The 16,920-nt window shown below is 27.2% G+C and overlaps 4 protein-coding genes across 6 annotated transcripts; 2 read left to right on the forward strand and 2 right to left on the reverse strand.

Annotated features, from left to right (window-relative positions):
- Positions 1–638: 638 nt before the first annotated feature.
- Positions 639–2,336, reverse strand: LOC114128924 (replication factor C subunit 4). Its single transcript, XM_027993533.2, has 2 exons — positions 2,136–2,336; positions 639–1,831 (listed from the first exon to the last, which is right to left on the reverse strand). Exon 2 carries the CDS (start codon positions 1,815–1,817, stop codon positions 738–740), a length of 1,080 nt encoding a protein of 359 aa, XP_027849334.1. The 5' UTR covers positions 1,818–1,831; positions 2,136–2,336; the 3' UTR covers positions 639–737.
- A 123-nt stretch (positions 2,337–2,459) lies between these two features.
- Positions 2,460–3,859, forward strand: LOC114128918 (density-regulated protein homolog). Its single transcript, XM_027993527.2, has 3 exons — positions 2,460–2,597; positions 3,062–3,362; positions 3,440–3,859. The coding sequence occupies exons 2-3, from the start codon at positions 3,093–3,095 to the stop codon at positions 3,692–3,694; spliced, it is 525 nt and encodes a 174-aa protein (XP_027849328.1). The 5' UTR covers positions 2,460–2,597; positions 3,062–3,092; the 3' UTR covers positions 3,695–3,859.
- A 1,169-nt stretch (positions 3,860–5,028) lies between these two features.
- LOC114128925 (WD repeat-containing protein 76-like) lies at positions 5,029–12,440 on the reverse strand. 2 transcript variants are annotated; one of them, XM_050197287.1, is made up of 12 exons: positions 12,258–12,440; positions 11,428–11,566; positions 9,888–9,983; positions 9,687–9,814; positions 8,898–9,003; positions 8,506–8,642; positions 7,900–8,060; positions 7,721–7,814; positions 7,513–7,651; positions 7,236–7,420; positions 6,926–7,047; positions 5,029–5,812 (listed from the first exon to the last, which is right to left on the reverse strand). In XM_050197287.1, exons 2-12 carry the CDS (start codon positions 11,559–11,561, stop codon positions 5,648–5,650), a joined length of 1,467 nt encoding a protein of 488 aa, XP_050053244.1. In that variant the 5' UTR covers positions 11,562–11,566; positions 12,258–12,440; the 3' UTR covers positions 5,029–5,647. The 2 variants fall into 2 exon arrangements, with proteins under 2 accessions (XP_050053244.1, XP_027849335.2); XM_027993534.2 differs by having other exon boundaries at positions 12,232–12,440.
- Positions 12,441–12,559: 119 nt separating this feature from the next.
- LOC114128916 (splicing factor 3B subunit 2) lies at positions 12,560–16,595 on the forward strand. 2 transcript variants are annotated; one of them, XR_007603157.1, is made up of 3 exons: positions 12,560–12,721; positions 13,790–13,908; positions 16,492–16,595. XR_007603157.1 is itself a non-coding variant. In XM_027993524.2 (2 exons), the coding sequence occupies exon 2, from the start codon at positions 13,963–13,965 to the stop codon at positions 15,895–15,897; it is 1,935 nt and encodes a 644-aa protein (XP_027849325.2). In that variant the 5' UTR covers positions 12,560–12,721; positions 13,790–13,962; the 3' UTR covers positions 15,898–16,085. The 2 variants fall into 2 exon arrangements, 1 of the variants encoding a protein (XP_027849325.2); XM_027993524.2 differs by lacking the exon at positions 16,492–16,595 and having other exon boundaries at positions 13,790–16,085.
- Positions 16,596–16,920: the final 325 nt, after the last annotated feature.

The raw sequence follows: 16,920 nt of genomic DNA on the forward strand, positions 1-16,920 counted from the left end.
ATATATCACAATATTTATATTATTATATTTAACATTTTTAATTTAACCTGTACCATTTTCATATCTGTTTTCTTTTGTGTATCATCTTCATCTGATTATTGAATAGGTACTGATATTCATTTTGAAAATGAACCAAAAATTGGAGTGTCTTCTTTAAGTTTGACATTAGATTCAATTAAAAACCATCTACTGAAGAAGTATATAATATAAAATTATAATAAGATAATAATTGACTTAAAATAATTAGTAAAAATAAAATGACTATGATTCCACTCTACAAAATTTTTAATTATTTCACTAAGTGGAAAAAACCAGTTTCCAGTGTTGAAATGGACGATTTCATCAAGTGGATACAATATATTATATACTCTAATCTAATATAATTTTCATTATTATTATTATAAAAATATCACGTGGTGAATAGATATTAAAATTAATTTAATTTAATATATACAAATTTGCTGCCTGGTGTAACAATGACATTTATCATAAAAATAAATAAATGTATTGATTAATAACATAAATTATACTTTAAATCACGGTATAATATAGCTATAATATACCGTGCTTTAAATTGATAGGTGAATTCTTAAATTTAGAGATCAAAAAGGTAATATATAAATATAACTAAACTGTACTAATGATTAAACTTTTTATTTTATTGTTTAAAGTAAAAATATAAATTTAATAAAAATGAAATAAAAAAAAATAATACAATACAATACATATTTTATAACTTAGCCTTTTAATGCTTTAGCAACTGAACATAACAGATGTAAAAGAGTGACATATTCACTACAGCCTTCTTGTAGTCTATAGGCACAAATACTAATAGTTTTGCAAATTAGTGCCTTTTGTTTATCCAATAAATCTGTAGAAAACACTATTTTATCATGCAATTGTTCTAAAACTTGAGCTGCTGAATAGGAATCAAATATTAAATCTTCCACAAAACCATCCATTTTTTGATAGTCATATGTACGACCTATATCTATCATACGATCTAACCAAACATCAGGGACAGTGCCAACAACTTCTAGAACATCTGATTCTTCAATACCATCTTCTCCTTTTAATCTAGCTGTACTTTGAAGTGATGTAATTGCTCTACGCATATCTCCACCAGAAGCATCAACCAACCGTGCTAACACCCGTGGTGCACACTTAACATTTTCTTCTTTACATATGTGCTCAAGACGAGCTAGCATTATGTCATGTGATAAAGGTTTAAATCTGAATTTAGAGCAACGGGATGTTAATGGGTCAATAATGCAACTTACATAGTTACAAATAAGGCAGAATCTAGTAGTCTTTGTCTCTCGTTCAATGGTACGTCTAAGGGCTGCCTGAGCAGCTGCTGTCATTGAGTCAGCTTCGTCTAATACAACAATTTTAAATGGTGGACAAGGTTTACCATCTGGTCGTCGATCAGAAGCTGTAAGCTGTGCAAATGTTTTAACTTTATCTCGAATCACTTGAATACCACGGTCATCAGATGCATTAAGTTCTAACATACGGCTTTTGTACATATCTCCAAACAACTGGCGTGCAGCTGCAATTATGGTACTAGTTTTACCAGTACCAGGTGGACCATAAAATAATAAGTGAGGCATATCAGCACCTTGTTCTAAACATTGTTTTAGTACAGCTACAATCTCCGACTGTTCAGATACTTCATCAACTGTACGAGGTCGATATTTTTCCACCCAAGGTGTGGTACTATCAGAAATTCCTCGCGATCCATCTTTACTTTTTTGACCACTGCTGGTAGATTGTTGATCTTGGTTGATTTTTCCAGTTTTTAGAAAAGAATCCATAACAATAATAATTTCTATAAAATTATAAAATTATATTAACATCATATATTTAACTAATAGTAATTAAAAAATGATTGGGACAAATCACACTGATCACAGCATCATAGATAATCTAAACTACAATGAGTACCAAAAAATGTGTTATATACTTAAATAATATAATATAATATATGTATATATTTATACATATTTTTTTGTCATAATAAGTACCTATTATAATTTAATATTTTATTCACACAAAAATACAAGACTATCTAATGAAGTTTAATAATAAGAAATATTAAACTAACGGTTATATTATTATTTTTTATTACTTACTAATTCCAAGTGATTAAAACCTCCACAGAAGTCCAACGGTCGTTGATTATTTCTGAATGTCATACACAACGAAATGGTAATGAAGAATTAAGGATGTACTTGAGTACTTCGTAGGAAAGTATTCATTTAAGAAAGCAGTGTTGAGCCACAGAACTACAGAAGTTAAAGAATAAAGATTAAAGATGAATATTTCAAGTTTTAGTGATAGTATTGTGTATATTTACCGCCAAAATAAAAAATTCATGTTGTCATACAATAAGGTTATGTTTTTAATCGATTATACCACGGTTTTGATTATGATTATTTTAAATTGATAAGATTGAATTGAAATTGTATATTATCATACTATTACTTTCAACTTAAACTTAATACTTAAACTTTATTTTTAAGTTTTTAGTCCTTATTCATAATTTAATTTCATTAATCTGTAAATAATTGTACATAAAACATACACCGTTTAAAGTAAGTAGACACTTTTTTAGCACTCTCTGGTATTAATACACAAATTGAAATTTGTGATTCAAACAGTGATAAGGGGGCTAAAACCCATCAAAAACTTTTTAAATTTCTTTTAAAAAAAGTTCAAGTCTGTGACAATGATTAAAATCATTTTTAATATGTACTAAATCTCAATACAACGAAAAATTTTTGCACAAGTTTATGAAATATTAACCCTTTATTTTAGTTATTTTTTAAACTTGTATTTATTGTTTCAATCTGTCTATTAATTGACTGTAGTTATTTTTTTATTATTCTGGTATATAGCTTGAAATCATTAACAAATTAATAATGTGGGGGTATATTTATATTTTTAATTTTTTGAACAAAACAAAAATAAAAAGATTTTTTAATCATATTTTTTTTAAATAGACATTAAAATTTCAATATAGGACTAATAATTGATTTAAATATCTATTTTCCTTTAGGTAACAAAATTATTTTTAAGGAAATATAAACATGGCTGAAGAAGAATCAAATTCCAAACCATCATATCCTCTAAAAGTGTTATATTGTGGTAACTGTTCACTTCCACCTGAATATTGTGATTTTTCCTCAGACACTGATCGTTGTCGAGAATGGCTTGAAAAGTATTTACCTGATGAATTTAATAGAATAATGACATCAAGTGGGACTGCTGGAGGTGATGATTCTGATGAGAAAAAACGTCAAAAACGTGGTGGAAAAGGTATGGTTAAGTCAAAGAAGAAAGATGATGGTCCCAAACAAGTAAGCAAGCAGATTTCAAAATAAAATTTACATTGGCACAAAAATAGTTCATTTATATATGTATTGAAATTGTTTAGGTATGTTTATCCAGAGCACCAAGAGGCAAAAAGAAATCTGTTACTGTTGTAACTGGCTTGAGTACATTCAACATTGATTTGAAAGTTGCAGCTAAATTTTTTGGTACTAAATTTGCTTGTGGATCGAGTGTGACAGGCGAGGATGAAATTGTCATACAAGGTGATGTCAAAGATGACTTGTTTGATATAATACCTGAAAAATGGCCTGAAATTGATGAAGATTACATTGAAGATCTTGGAGACCTTAAACGGTGATCACAACAAACTATTTATTTTCAATGTGAAACAAACTATTCAGCCATTGAATTTTTGTTTAACTTAAGGCAATATCCAATCTTTGTTGTTGTCTACCTGAAATATTTGAATTTATAAAACCAATATATTGCTATGGTATATAATATATTATTTCCATTCATTTAATTCTTTTTGTATTAACTATTCTTTCTCTCTCCTACAAGAAAAAAAATTAGCATTCTACAGGTTTGCCAAACAAAATTTTATTTACAATTCATATAAAACACATTTAATATAATGTTTTCAGGAGTAATAATATAAAATTGTAATTAGTAATATAAGGTTATCATATTATGGGGAATTATAAATAAACCTTGATCCATAATTCCATAAATGTATTATACGCATTGATCATCCGTTTTATTCAAAAAATCTAATGAGCTTCTATCAAAAAATGTACCAGTTCATAATCTACAAGATTTAGAATTAGTAAAATCATATTTTATTAAATTTTGATTATAACCATGGACCAAGATTGAGTAATTTTAAATTCGCAGGTAAAATTGAATGGCTTTTAAGGTTAAGAAGAAAGGTACATGGGATAGAAATGTATAAGCTGGTCTCATAGCTGTCCCATCTATATTCATATTCTATTTCTATATAAATGAATTAATATGGAGCGTAATGTATACTTTTACGGTTTTCTCCATATACAGTAATCCCTTGCTATCCGTGGTTGAGTCAGTGATAAAATTATATTAATGCAATTCAAAAGTGGAATTCAAGAGTTGCTGGTGCCTTACGAAGTAAGTAAGTAAGTAAGTTTGCAAAGACAGAAAACAAACATTATATCACTAAGTTTTTTCATTACGCCTAAAATTTACATATGATGATTAATTAATTACATTTAATAAAAAAATTAATTAACCAAATAATTGTAAAAAATCGTTTTTTAAATTAAATACATATGTAAATAAAACCTAACAACCTTTTTTACATTGCTTTATGGTTTTGTTATTTGCGGTTTCAATGTCACCGCTACTTTGCTGAAACGTAACTCCTGCGATTAACAAGGGATAACTGTATAATATATATACAACACATTTCATGAGACTTTTAATTGCCTCAGTGATAACTGATAAGACTATTGTTTCCAGTTAATATATCTTTGTCTATGGTTAAACATTTATAATATTAAACTGGTTTTTAAGATAATCACAATTCAAAAATTTGACATTTTGAGTTTAATACTATTGCTCATTGGTGTGATTTGCCTATCTGTATTGATTACAGAAACAATATTGATTATGATCTTAGGATAAATTCCAATATTGTAGATGCTATGAAAATACTAGTCAATGTTTCAATTGTATTTTTATTTTTTTATGGTTTAATACTGTGTAATATTGGGACATGTTTTTAAAATACATAATTATATATTTTAAAAATTATACAATTTTTTTTTCTATTTAATGTATTATACATTTTAATATTTTGCTACATTACAAGTGTGTAGAAAATGTCTAAACCAAGTTTTGAATAATATTAATCTATGGTACATCAATAAAATACATATTATACAAGTAAAAATATAATCATATTAGTAAAAAAAATATGTGTAGTACTTATTAGGTAGGTAATAATACATTTTTAATTTAATGTGCTAAGTTTAAAACTTATATACAATGTGCCGTGTACACTAATATCAACAATGTAAAAGTACAAATTAAATTTTGACTGTTAGAATAATGATTTATTCTTCGATTTTTTTTTTTCGTACATTATAAAACAATTAGATTTATATGAGATTTCTTTTTCTTTTTTTTCTTTAAGTTAAGAGGGTGAAATATAATTTAAGTCTTAATCAACTAAAAATTTGTGTATAAGATTTATGCTTATGAAGAAAATTAATATTGTTTTGCTTAATAATTTGTATAAAAAAAATATAACTGAATAATTTAGTAAAGGAAACATTTATGTTAGTTGTTCCTTGGTGCTAAATATATGTAAGCGGCCAGATCCATTTCCTCCAACATAAATAGCCTGAGTGGGATGTACTTCTATGACAGGGCAATATGTGGTCATCTCTGTAGACATTAGATTGTGCAATACATGTCCAGCACAATTATAAACTTGTATCTGAAAATACAGAAATGAATTACAGTCGATATTTAAATAATAATGTTTTTAACAAAATAATACATTATACTTGATGACTAAAATATTTAAAGATATTATCAGTCAGTTTCATTTACAATTGTATACTTATTTTTTTAACAAGTCTCTTATTTTACAAACTATGATTAATTTCTTATTAATATCAATAACCTATTACAAACAATTGCTTAAATTACAAATCAAACTTATGGGGTTACATAAGGGGTAACATACATAGGTAATATTTTATGATAAAATAATGCAAATATTCCTAAATAATTAATATAATTATTTAAATGTTATTACATCAAATAATTTTAACTATAATTTTTTAGCACTTATGTTTGTCAACAACAAAATATTTGCCATATAGCTACTACAATTTTAAACAATAAAAATCATTTAATCTATTGCTTATTGGTAATAAATAGTAATAATATAGGTACAATTTACTAATTTACTGTTATATAATATATATTATTTATTCCAATATAAATCTATAAAATCTTTATATTAATAGATAATACAATTATTTAGTTTATATCTAATAGTAATAGATAAATATATATTAATTTTGTAGAGTATAATTTGTTGGATTTTTTTTAATTATGGAATATATGTATACTTCTATACTCAACCAATCTTTTTAATTATCAAGTAGATTAACACTATTTTACTAAATACTACGTTAACATGTTGACTGCCACGTGGCCGCCGGCAGTCATTCAATAGGTACTTGTTATATGCCAAGCATACAAGCATATTTTTCAATGTCTTCCAAATTTGTATACATTAAATATTTACAAAAAATGGAAAAGTAAAAAAAAAATGTATTATATCAAAAAATTGTTATGATTCCTGCTATGCCACAGTCCTTATTTTAGTGCATTATTGTAGTGCTATAGAAAAGTTAATAATATAAAACAAAATTCATTTATAGTTGCTAGGGGTCATGTGGGGCAGTAGTAATGATGAACTAGGGAAGCTGGAGGTCACAAATGTATAAAATTTAAGAATTATAAATAACCGCCGGTGGTCTTACGACAGTCAACATGTTAATATAACTGAATACTAATTAATAATCATTAGACATACTCTTTTTGGAGTTATCATTGATCCAACGAAGAATTCATTATCTCTTCCAGGATTCCATTTAGCTTTAAATACTGAAAGCCATCGCCCAGTATGATTATTATGTGGAATTATGTTGATGGGTTCTAAAAAATAGTGTTTGAATTAATATTATTTAAACCCACGGTTGATAAAATCCACTTGACTATACATTACATTTAGGGCTAAGTAATTAATTTACATTTCACAAGGTGCCTTAGCATTTTTATAATAGAAAAATTAATAATATATTGAAAACTTTTACAGAAATAAATAATTAAGATTCTAAACTTACTTGTAGCACTTGAATTTAATGTATTGGTATTAAAAATTCTAATTTTGTCATCATTACATGTAGACACCATTTTAGTACCAGAATCAGAAAAAAATGCACTAGTCAGTGATTTAGGATGTTCAAACTGTAAGACTGGATTAATTGATTTATCTGTCATATTCCTTATGTCCCATAAGGAAACCTCTCTAAAAGTAAACATATAGTTTTTTTTAATACATTTAAAATATGATATTATTTTAACACTTAATATAATATTATGATAGTAATTAGTAATTACCCAATTCCAGATGAAGTTAAAAAATGATGTTTTTCCAAAGGATGACATTGAACAGTACGCACAGATCTTTCATGGCACCATGCAGTGTTAATAATTTTATCTGGTGTTCGTATATCAATGACATCTACATGACCCGAACCTTAAACATTTAAGTATGATTATAAAAACTTAATATTTCATGTGTTACATTTTATAGGTAGCAACATACCACCCCCTATGAGAAGATTTCTTTCAAATTCAGTGTGCCATGTAGCATGATTCATTCTTGATTGTTTATTACCTTTCCAATCTCTTTTATAAATCTATTTATTTAAAAAGAATAATTTTAATTATTAACACATTTAAAAACAAAGATAGTAAATTCTTATGAAAAATAATTTTACTGACAATATCAAAAGTGCGTTTATCCATGTCACCACACCTGACCGATCCATCATGACTAGTTGAAAATAACTTGTATGAATCCCAAGTACAAAATGAAATACAATTAATTGGAGAATCATGAAGTCTATACTCGCGCATTTCTGAATTTCTATTGTTATACAAGGCTATAAAATTAAATTATTATTTAAGAGTTAAGATATATTTACAATAACCTAGGATCACTCGCATGTAGATTTTTTTATAACAATGTATTAATTTATATAACTTTAAAGAAAAATGAATTCTATTTTTTGGCAATTTATATTTATTGTATTATAAACTAGGGAGTTTATTTTGATGTCTTATTCTTCTTCCCACCAAAGAAATATTGTACTTTTTACTCACATTTTAAGTTTTATATAAGTTCAATAGTAATGGTGTTATTCGTTTCATAATCATATAGATAAAGTAAGTATTGGTTGAAGGATGATTATTTATCATTCAATCAATAATAGTTATTCTAAAAATAAGATGTTTGTTAGATTTTTCCTAACAGTGCGAGCTATCACAGGTCAATTATTATAATATGAAGTTCATGAAAAATATATTTAATTATATATTTAGCCTTACACAAGTTTCCTCTCATGTCTCCTGCTGCAATTATCAGCGATGTTTCTGAAGGATGAATAGCAAGAGAGTAGATTCGTTTTTCACACACTTTTAATGATGGTGTATTCATATCAAGACTTTTTAGCACATGAACAAATCTAAATATAAATAAAATAGTTTTAAATATATTAATAGATGGAATTATTTAAATGATATAAAGCTTAGAAAAATCTATTTTCCATAGAAAAGAAGACTAAGAAAATCATACTATTACTTGATATATTGCAAAAATTCAATACAACTATAAAATAATTAGATGTAAGGCGAGTTAAATAAAAATAGTATGATATATTTTCCAATATTAGCATTATGGGAAAGTATAAATTATTAATAATTTAGAATTTATCGCATACTTATTGCTTGGTAATTTATGAAAATCATTAACAGCTTCTTTAATGGCTAACTCATCATTTAATTTTTCAACAAAATCAGAGTCTTCTTCTGGCATTGTTATGGAACCTAAAATAAATAAAATAATTTCAATTTATTTATTAAAATAATATAACAGTGGCGCAACCAGGATTTATTCAAGGGGGGGGGGGTCCAGGAAATTTTTTTATTTATTATACATTGGTTTTTTGTTCTCTTCCTGAGTATATACTATATACATTATAAATACATTTATATTACTCTAATAATAATTATAATCAATACATTTTGATGAAAACTTTTGGGTAACTTTAAAAATATAAAATAAAAATAAATACTATAGCATGATCCAAGGGGGGGGGGGTCCGGACCCGGGGTCCACCCCCCTGGTTGCGCCACTGAAATATAATATTAGTAATAAGTATATTTCCTTTAAAAGTACATATTACGGTGGTTGTAGTAAACATAAAACAATTTGTTTTTAAAATGTAGGTTATAGACAAAATATATTAGCTGGGTGTTAACGATTCAGGTTCAGAGTACAGTTTATACAAAACCAAGTATTCGCTTAAAAAATTATTTTGTGTTAAAATTTTTTAATAGTATTTTTTTAAACTCGGGTAAAAAGAAAAAATGAAATAGATATAATATTCTATGTTAAATTTATTATTTATTAATACAGAAAAATATAGAAAAAAATAAATTTGGGACAGTATAGAATACCAAGTGTTGAACAAAAATAACAAGTAGCTTAATGATAGAAGTTAACTTACTTTGATCTTTAAATTTATTATTATCATCTTTTTCAGAATTATTAGATTTTAATTCATTTTCTCCAGGGAGATGATAATCTTGAGGTGCAGGCAAATTAGCTAGTCTCAGGGAACGTCTTTCAGGTTTTCTAAAAATATATATAGGTATATAAATTAGTGAGTTATAATAATTATAAAATTATCAAAATAATTAATACTTACAAATTTATAGATTTCTTAACAGATGATTTTTTTTCAATTTTACTTTTTTGTATGCTAGTTGCTATTGTATTTGCAATCTGAGTTAAACCAAGATTTCTGAAATATTATTAATTAAATTTAATTAAAAATTATAGATCAATACTTTTTGAGAAGATAATTATAATTTCGATTATAATTCATGTTAATTATTTTACAGACTGACACACTAAGGAAGTTTAATGTTTATCTTTATTTTTCTTTTTAAAATGAATTTATTCAAATTGAAGATTTGTAATTTTTCAATTGAGAATTCTATTTTTTTCTTTTTAGTAAATTGTTAAGTAGATGACTTTTTTTTAAATGTTAATGTATTAAATTAGAAATCCAAAGAGTGAGTTTTTGTAAGTAATTTTAACTCCTATATTAAGAACAGTAAGAACAATAGGTTTGGATTTAGAGGTTGAAATAGAATTTTTTCAATATTTTGTAATTTATAAAGCTATTTAAAGACATTTATCTTTAATATATACATTGACATAGCGTCATAGCCTGCAGTAGTCGCAAATACCAAGTAACAAGCTTTTCACTGTATCGTGCTGAAGCTTGTTGCTATCATCACTTCTCACACAAGTACACAACAACTTTGACTGAAACAATGATAAACAACAAATACAATTATTGCAGTTGGCTTTAATATTTTAATAACTCAGCTACTACTTGTTAGAATTTTGATTTTGATAAACTAAAATTGTTATAGTTAATTTTTAAAAATTATTTTGTATATATTGCCATAAGGCACTTCTTAAATGGTAAAAAAAATTAAGTATTTGAAAATATTGTCCTTCATCTATGTAAAAGTTCCTAAAAATTAGAATTTAAATAATTTAAATTCATTTTAGGAAAAAAATGGTGGTAAAGTACATTTTCCCTGCAGTGTCAGACGAATTGTTACTAGATACATGCATTTAATTGCGTTTAATGTAATATGTCGGTAAAAATTGCAATGCACGACTAGTCTAGAATAGTGCAGGGAAAACATACTTGTAAGTATTTTGATGAATCACCTTGAATATATATAAAGAATCAGCAACTTTAGCTTGTTTAAGGATTTTACGTGTAGTTTCAATTCATATTTCAAGTTATATTTTAATTCCACTGTGCTAGAGAATAAAACACATCCCTATAAGCGGAGTGCCTTGATAATTTTATGATGTGCAATGTACATTGCAATAAGATACGCTCGAGAATATGCTTATTAGATTGTGGTGTCAAAATCTAGTCATAAAAGTGTCGGTTATTTACATGATTTCCTATAGATAATTAATAAAACTGTCCCATGTTATTTGAAGACATCTGCTATTTAGAGGTGTCCGTTAAGAGAGGTTTCACTAAATATTATTTTAAGAATTTCAGTTTAAAATAATAAAAATATTAATTAAAATGACCAGTTCAACTTTAAAATGTGTTTAAAAACATAAAATCATTAAAAATTAGCTTAGTATTTATATGTAAATATTTTATAAAAAAAATATAGTAATAATTTTCAGAAAAAATTACTCACTCTAATATTTCATCATTTTTTTTCATTCTTTTTGCTCGTTGTTGTTCGTATGTCAAATTGTCATCTTCATCATCAGACATACATTCAATATCTTCCATGCTTAAAGATGATGCCTCTTGGATTTTAATCATCATAAAAACTGAAATGGCAATTAGTAAATATAGGTAATACTACAAAATAGACAATTGTATTTTATATAAAATATTGAAGAATGGTATAATATTATATTTAACTATAATAAGGATCAATAAAATATTAACAATAAGTATAGTTAAATTTGGTACTTATTGTCTTACTATTTAAGTAAAATATTTTATCAAAAATAAAAAAATTAACTTTTGTAGATAGGGAAAATTTTATTTATTATTATGATGCTTAAAAAATAGGTATAGTAAATAATAACTATTAACTACCTATGCATATTAAATAACAGTTACATTTAAAAATGGCTCAGTAGTACTCATTTAACAGTATTAGACTACAGTTATTTAATATTAGACAAACGGAATCCTTTTCAACTATATGTCTGTGAGTCTATGATCAGTAAGGACTAAGGAAGTAAAATTAGAATTGAAGCATTTTAAAAGAAAAAAATATCAATTCTAATAATAAATAATAAAAATTATTATTTTAGTTTATTTTTCTATTATCTAATGAATAATGGAGTACTGTCCAAAATTCAAAATGCATCTTAGAAACGTAAAAAAAAGGTTACCTAGTGAGGTGGTAATTTGGTGCTTGGTAAATAGTAATTTTGTTAAATAATAAATAGTTCAAAGTTAAAATATTATGAAATAACCTTACCTTAAAAGAAACTATAAAGGACCAACCTTATTATGGGGGTTAAAGCTACTCTGGAATTTCTTCGTTGAACGTGGGTATTAACTGTTAGTTGTTATTGTATAGTGTATTCAGATCGAAAGTTATTATAAGAGTACAAACAATCAAATACTTATTATAATATATTATATATAATATTAATAAGCTTAATAGATCTATTACCAATTCATATTTCATAAATAAAGAAATAAAATTAACCTATAATATTATCAAAAAATGGCGCGAAAATTTACAACCTCCTAGTTATTCGTATGGCGTCTATTTTGTTATCTATTTAATGTTTATCATCAACAACACACAATTAACAAGACCAAGAGTAGTGAGTAGTGAGTACGGAACTACAGACCGACATAACTAACTAAACTTGACTTAACCCTGTGGTAGTGTGCCCGGTGTTTTGATAAGTTTGAAAAAAAAGTTCGTCTTCGAAGTTCGGATGGAACCAAAAAAAATGGTATGTTACTCATAATTGTTTGGTAGGAATGGGATGCTGATTTTAATACGGACTGTACGTTAATCATTCAATTACTATTTTCTAAAGGTTGACAATAATATGGAGTTCTATATATATATATTATCTATCCAAACATGTGTAAATGTTATTGTTACTTGCAATGTAAATAATCAATTACAAAATAACACGTGAACTATAGCTATAGATCACTGGAACTTAACTAATTTTTGTAATTGTTATTTGTAACCATGGGCTATGAGTTATGACCTTATTCCAATTACTTAGTAACATCAAACAATAGGTACCTACCTATATATATATTATATATTTTGTTTCTTTACTATACCTATTTAACTTGTTTTAGTATAAATATGTTATTTTATTGTTCTTATTATTTGATTTTTGGATCTTGTTTGTTATTGCCTTGCCATCATATGACTGTGTATTTATTCTAAAAATTTAATATCTAAGAACAATATTTTACTTTTAAGTCCAAATGCAATATATTCATAAAACAAATGATCAATAAGTTTTTTTAATGGTTTAATTTATACCTATTTTATTACTTATTCACAAATATGACATTCTATCCAGAATATGATTGAAAATATGTATGATTAGTTAATTAAAATAAGCAATAAATTAATATTTATGTTGGCTTGTTGCTTTATTGTATGTGTAGTTTCAAGTATATAATATATTAAATTGTATTTTTATGAGTTACTACAATATTTAACTCATATTTTAATTTATAGGTACATAAAAAAAATATTATTTGAACAAACAAATTATGTGATTAATTGAGAAATGACAATTTAAAGATCCTAAATATTTTAGTTCAGTACCTGCTTTAACATTGTTCCTTGAAAATATATTTAACAAATTATTATAACCAAAATTTTCATTTCATACGGTTATTGTTATTAACGTTATTTTCTAGAAAACAATGTTAATATCAGTTACTGTTAGCTTTCACTTAATAATAACTACTTTTAAAATTACATTTAACTAGTTTAAATATTATGTACATGTCGTTTATATTTAATAATTAAACTTATATATTTCTAGGTGCAAAAGTGGTGATTGCTGGGAGAAACGTGTTCCATTTTTAAGAAACCTAGAATTTCCATTCTTGGATCTCAATTCATTCAGCAGTACTCAAGAGTTTTCAAAAAATATTTATAACCGTAAGCTTATTTTATAATTACAATATCTGTTCAAATTTCTTGTGTGGTTCAATTATGTATGAACCAGAAGTTGCTTTCGAAGAAGACTTACTTATTCCACCTGGTGAAGATGTTGCTCTTCCCCCAGCCCTTGAGCAAGCTTTGAACTATATTCAAGCAAAAGAAAATTCACATGAAGACAACACTGAAGTTGTTATACAGCCTAAAATTGATGATGTCGAGGACGATGAAGATGATGATGATGACGATGATGATGAAGAAGAACAAGTAGTTAAAATGTCTACTAAAGATCGTAAAGTAGCTAAAAGAAGGAAGAAAAAGTATAAGAAAAAAAAGAAGAAGCAATTGAAAAATGAGCAAAAAGTTAAAGAAACATCATCTTCAGACAAAGAGAATAAGGTTGAAAAATTAGATATTGAGGTTGAATACATACAAGAAACTTTAAGTGTATTCAACCTTGTACCTATGTATAGGCAATATGCTAAAGTGTTTGAAAATTTCAAAATTCCTGAACCAGAGCAAAAACCATCTGATCAAGATGGTGGTCAAGAAGCTACTTTACCCAGTTTAGATTTAAAGAAAGTACCTAAGCTTCCTGAACAAGAAGATGATGACGATGGTAAAGATAGAGATGGAGAAAATCAACCAAAAGGTCCTGATAAGTTGTCGAGAAGGCAATTTAAAAAGGTTACTCGTTTAAGTGTAGCTGAACTTAAGCAACTTGTTTCTAGACCAGATGTTGTAGAAATGCACGATGTAACAGCCAGAGATCCTCATCTCTTGATACAGTTAAAAGCACATCGTAACACAGTACCTGTACCTCGTCATTGGTGCTTCAAGCGCAAGTATTTACAGGGTAAACGAGGTATTGAAAAGCCACCATTTGATTTGCCTGATTTTATTAAGCGTACTGGTATCATGGAAATGAGAGCTGCCCATCAAGAAAAAGAAGATGAAAAATCATTAAAAAATAAAATGAGAGAAAGAGTTAGACCCAAAATGGGTAAGATAGATATTGATTACAAAAAATTACATGACGCATTTTTTAAATTGCAAACTAAACCAAGATTATCTCTGCATGGTGATTTGTATTATGAAGGCAAAGAATATGAGACTAAACTTAGAGAAAAGAAACCTGGTGATTTGAGTGCTGAACTACGTACTGCATTAGGCATGCCAGTTGGTCATAACGCTCACAAAGTCCCTCCGCCGTGGCTTATTGCTATGCAACGGTATGGTCCACCACCATCTTATCCAGCTCTTAAAATTCCTGGTCTCAATGCTCCCATTCCTGAAGGATGTTCTTTCGGTTATCATGCTGGTGGTTGGGGTAAACCTCCTGTGGACGAACGTGGTCGACCTCTTTATGGAAATGTATTTGGTACACCATCTGACTATGATGAATCCCATGTAGCTGAAGAGCAAATCGATAAATCTATGTGGGGAGAACCAGATTCAGAATCAGATGCAGAAGAAAGTGAAGAAGAAGAAGAGGAAGAAGAAGTGAAGGAAACCGAAGAAGTAGCAATTGATGCTAGTGGTATTGCCACACCAGTTGCCGAAGGCCTAGCTACACCATCAGGAATTATGTCTGGATTACCAAGTGGTTATGAAACACCAGAATATATTGAATTAAGAAAACGAAAGATTGAATCTGAAATGGAAAGTAGTGAGCAACAACCACTCTATCATGTTTTACCCGAGAAGAAGGTAGACACTGTTCGTGGCTCTATGATGGCATCTACGCACATGTATGACATACCAACTGCAGCAACAAATAAACCTGGTGAAGTTGAAGTTAGTTTAGATCCATCTGAATTGGAATTAGCTGGAGATGTAGAAGCCATGGCAGCTAGATATGAGCAAAGAATGAAGGATCAACAGGGCGGGGAAGATGATGGCACTGAGACCGAAAAGAAAAAAGGACAAAAACGGAAAGCTGCTCAAGAAGCAAAAACAAGCAAAAAATATAAAGATTTCAAATTTTAAACAAATAAGATTAAAAACCTTATGCATTTTAGAAATTATTAAATATTGTTTATAAATCATAAAATTCTTTGTATATTCAACTATTTATAACCACTAAAAAGTCTAAATATTATATTACCATTGAATAGAATTGGTATAAAGTTTGTACTAAACTCAATCTATTTAATAAATATAATATTTAGAAACTACATAGTATTGAATTATACTTTCAAATTCATTCATTCAAAAAAATATATATACAATACCATGTGTGTAATAAATAAACTATATTTATGGATAATAGAAACAATATAAGTATTATAGATGTATAGCTGTGTTGAAATAATAAATAATTACGAAGAGGACACTACCTATTCGTAAACAGTTGTGTTATTACATGACACAATTAGTATGACCTATATTTAATATACTATCGAATTATTATGATTTAATTATACATTATTAAATTTTTATTTGAATAAATTTAAATTTTAAACAACTACATTTTATTGATGTAGTTGCGTTTCACGATTTTCAATGTCTGTTAAGGTTAACTGTGACTAAGTTGATATTAGTAATACATGTACGACTGCCTTGTGTTTTGTTTATTTTCAGATTTTGATTCTGTAACGCTTTGGTGAATAACGCCGGAGTATTTTACGATTCATTCTATCGGACTGAAGACAAATTTGATGTTACGTTTCAAACAAATAATTTAGGCAAGAACACAACTTAATACTATTAATTTATTATTATTTTGACTGTTGAGTCTCGTTCAGTTGTATGTTAACTCTGTGTCATTTTCGGTACAATATGAACAGAGACGCAACTAGCCACTAGGTCGAATCGTTTACTTAGAAACATAGAATTGAGAGGTGAGGATCGAGTTCTAATTGATTATCGAATGAAAATCACCTCGTACTCATTATCTCTCACACACACATATACATCGATAGAATAAGGTTAAATGTGTAGCGCCATTTGGCTGTTCTCATTTTCGAGTGCGGACAATAATGTAACTTTTAGGTAACCGACAACGATGGT

This window comes from Aphis gossypii, chromosome 1 (genome assembly GCF_020184175.1).
Source record: "Aphis gossypii isolate Hap1 chromosome 1, ASM2018417v2, whole genome shotgun sequence".
NCBI classification, from domain to species: Eukaryota; Metazoa; Arthropoda; class Insecta; order Hemiptera; family Aphididae; genus Aphis; species Aphis gossypii.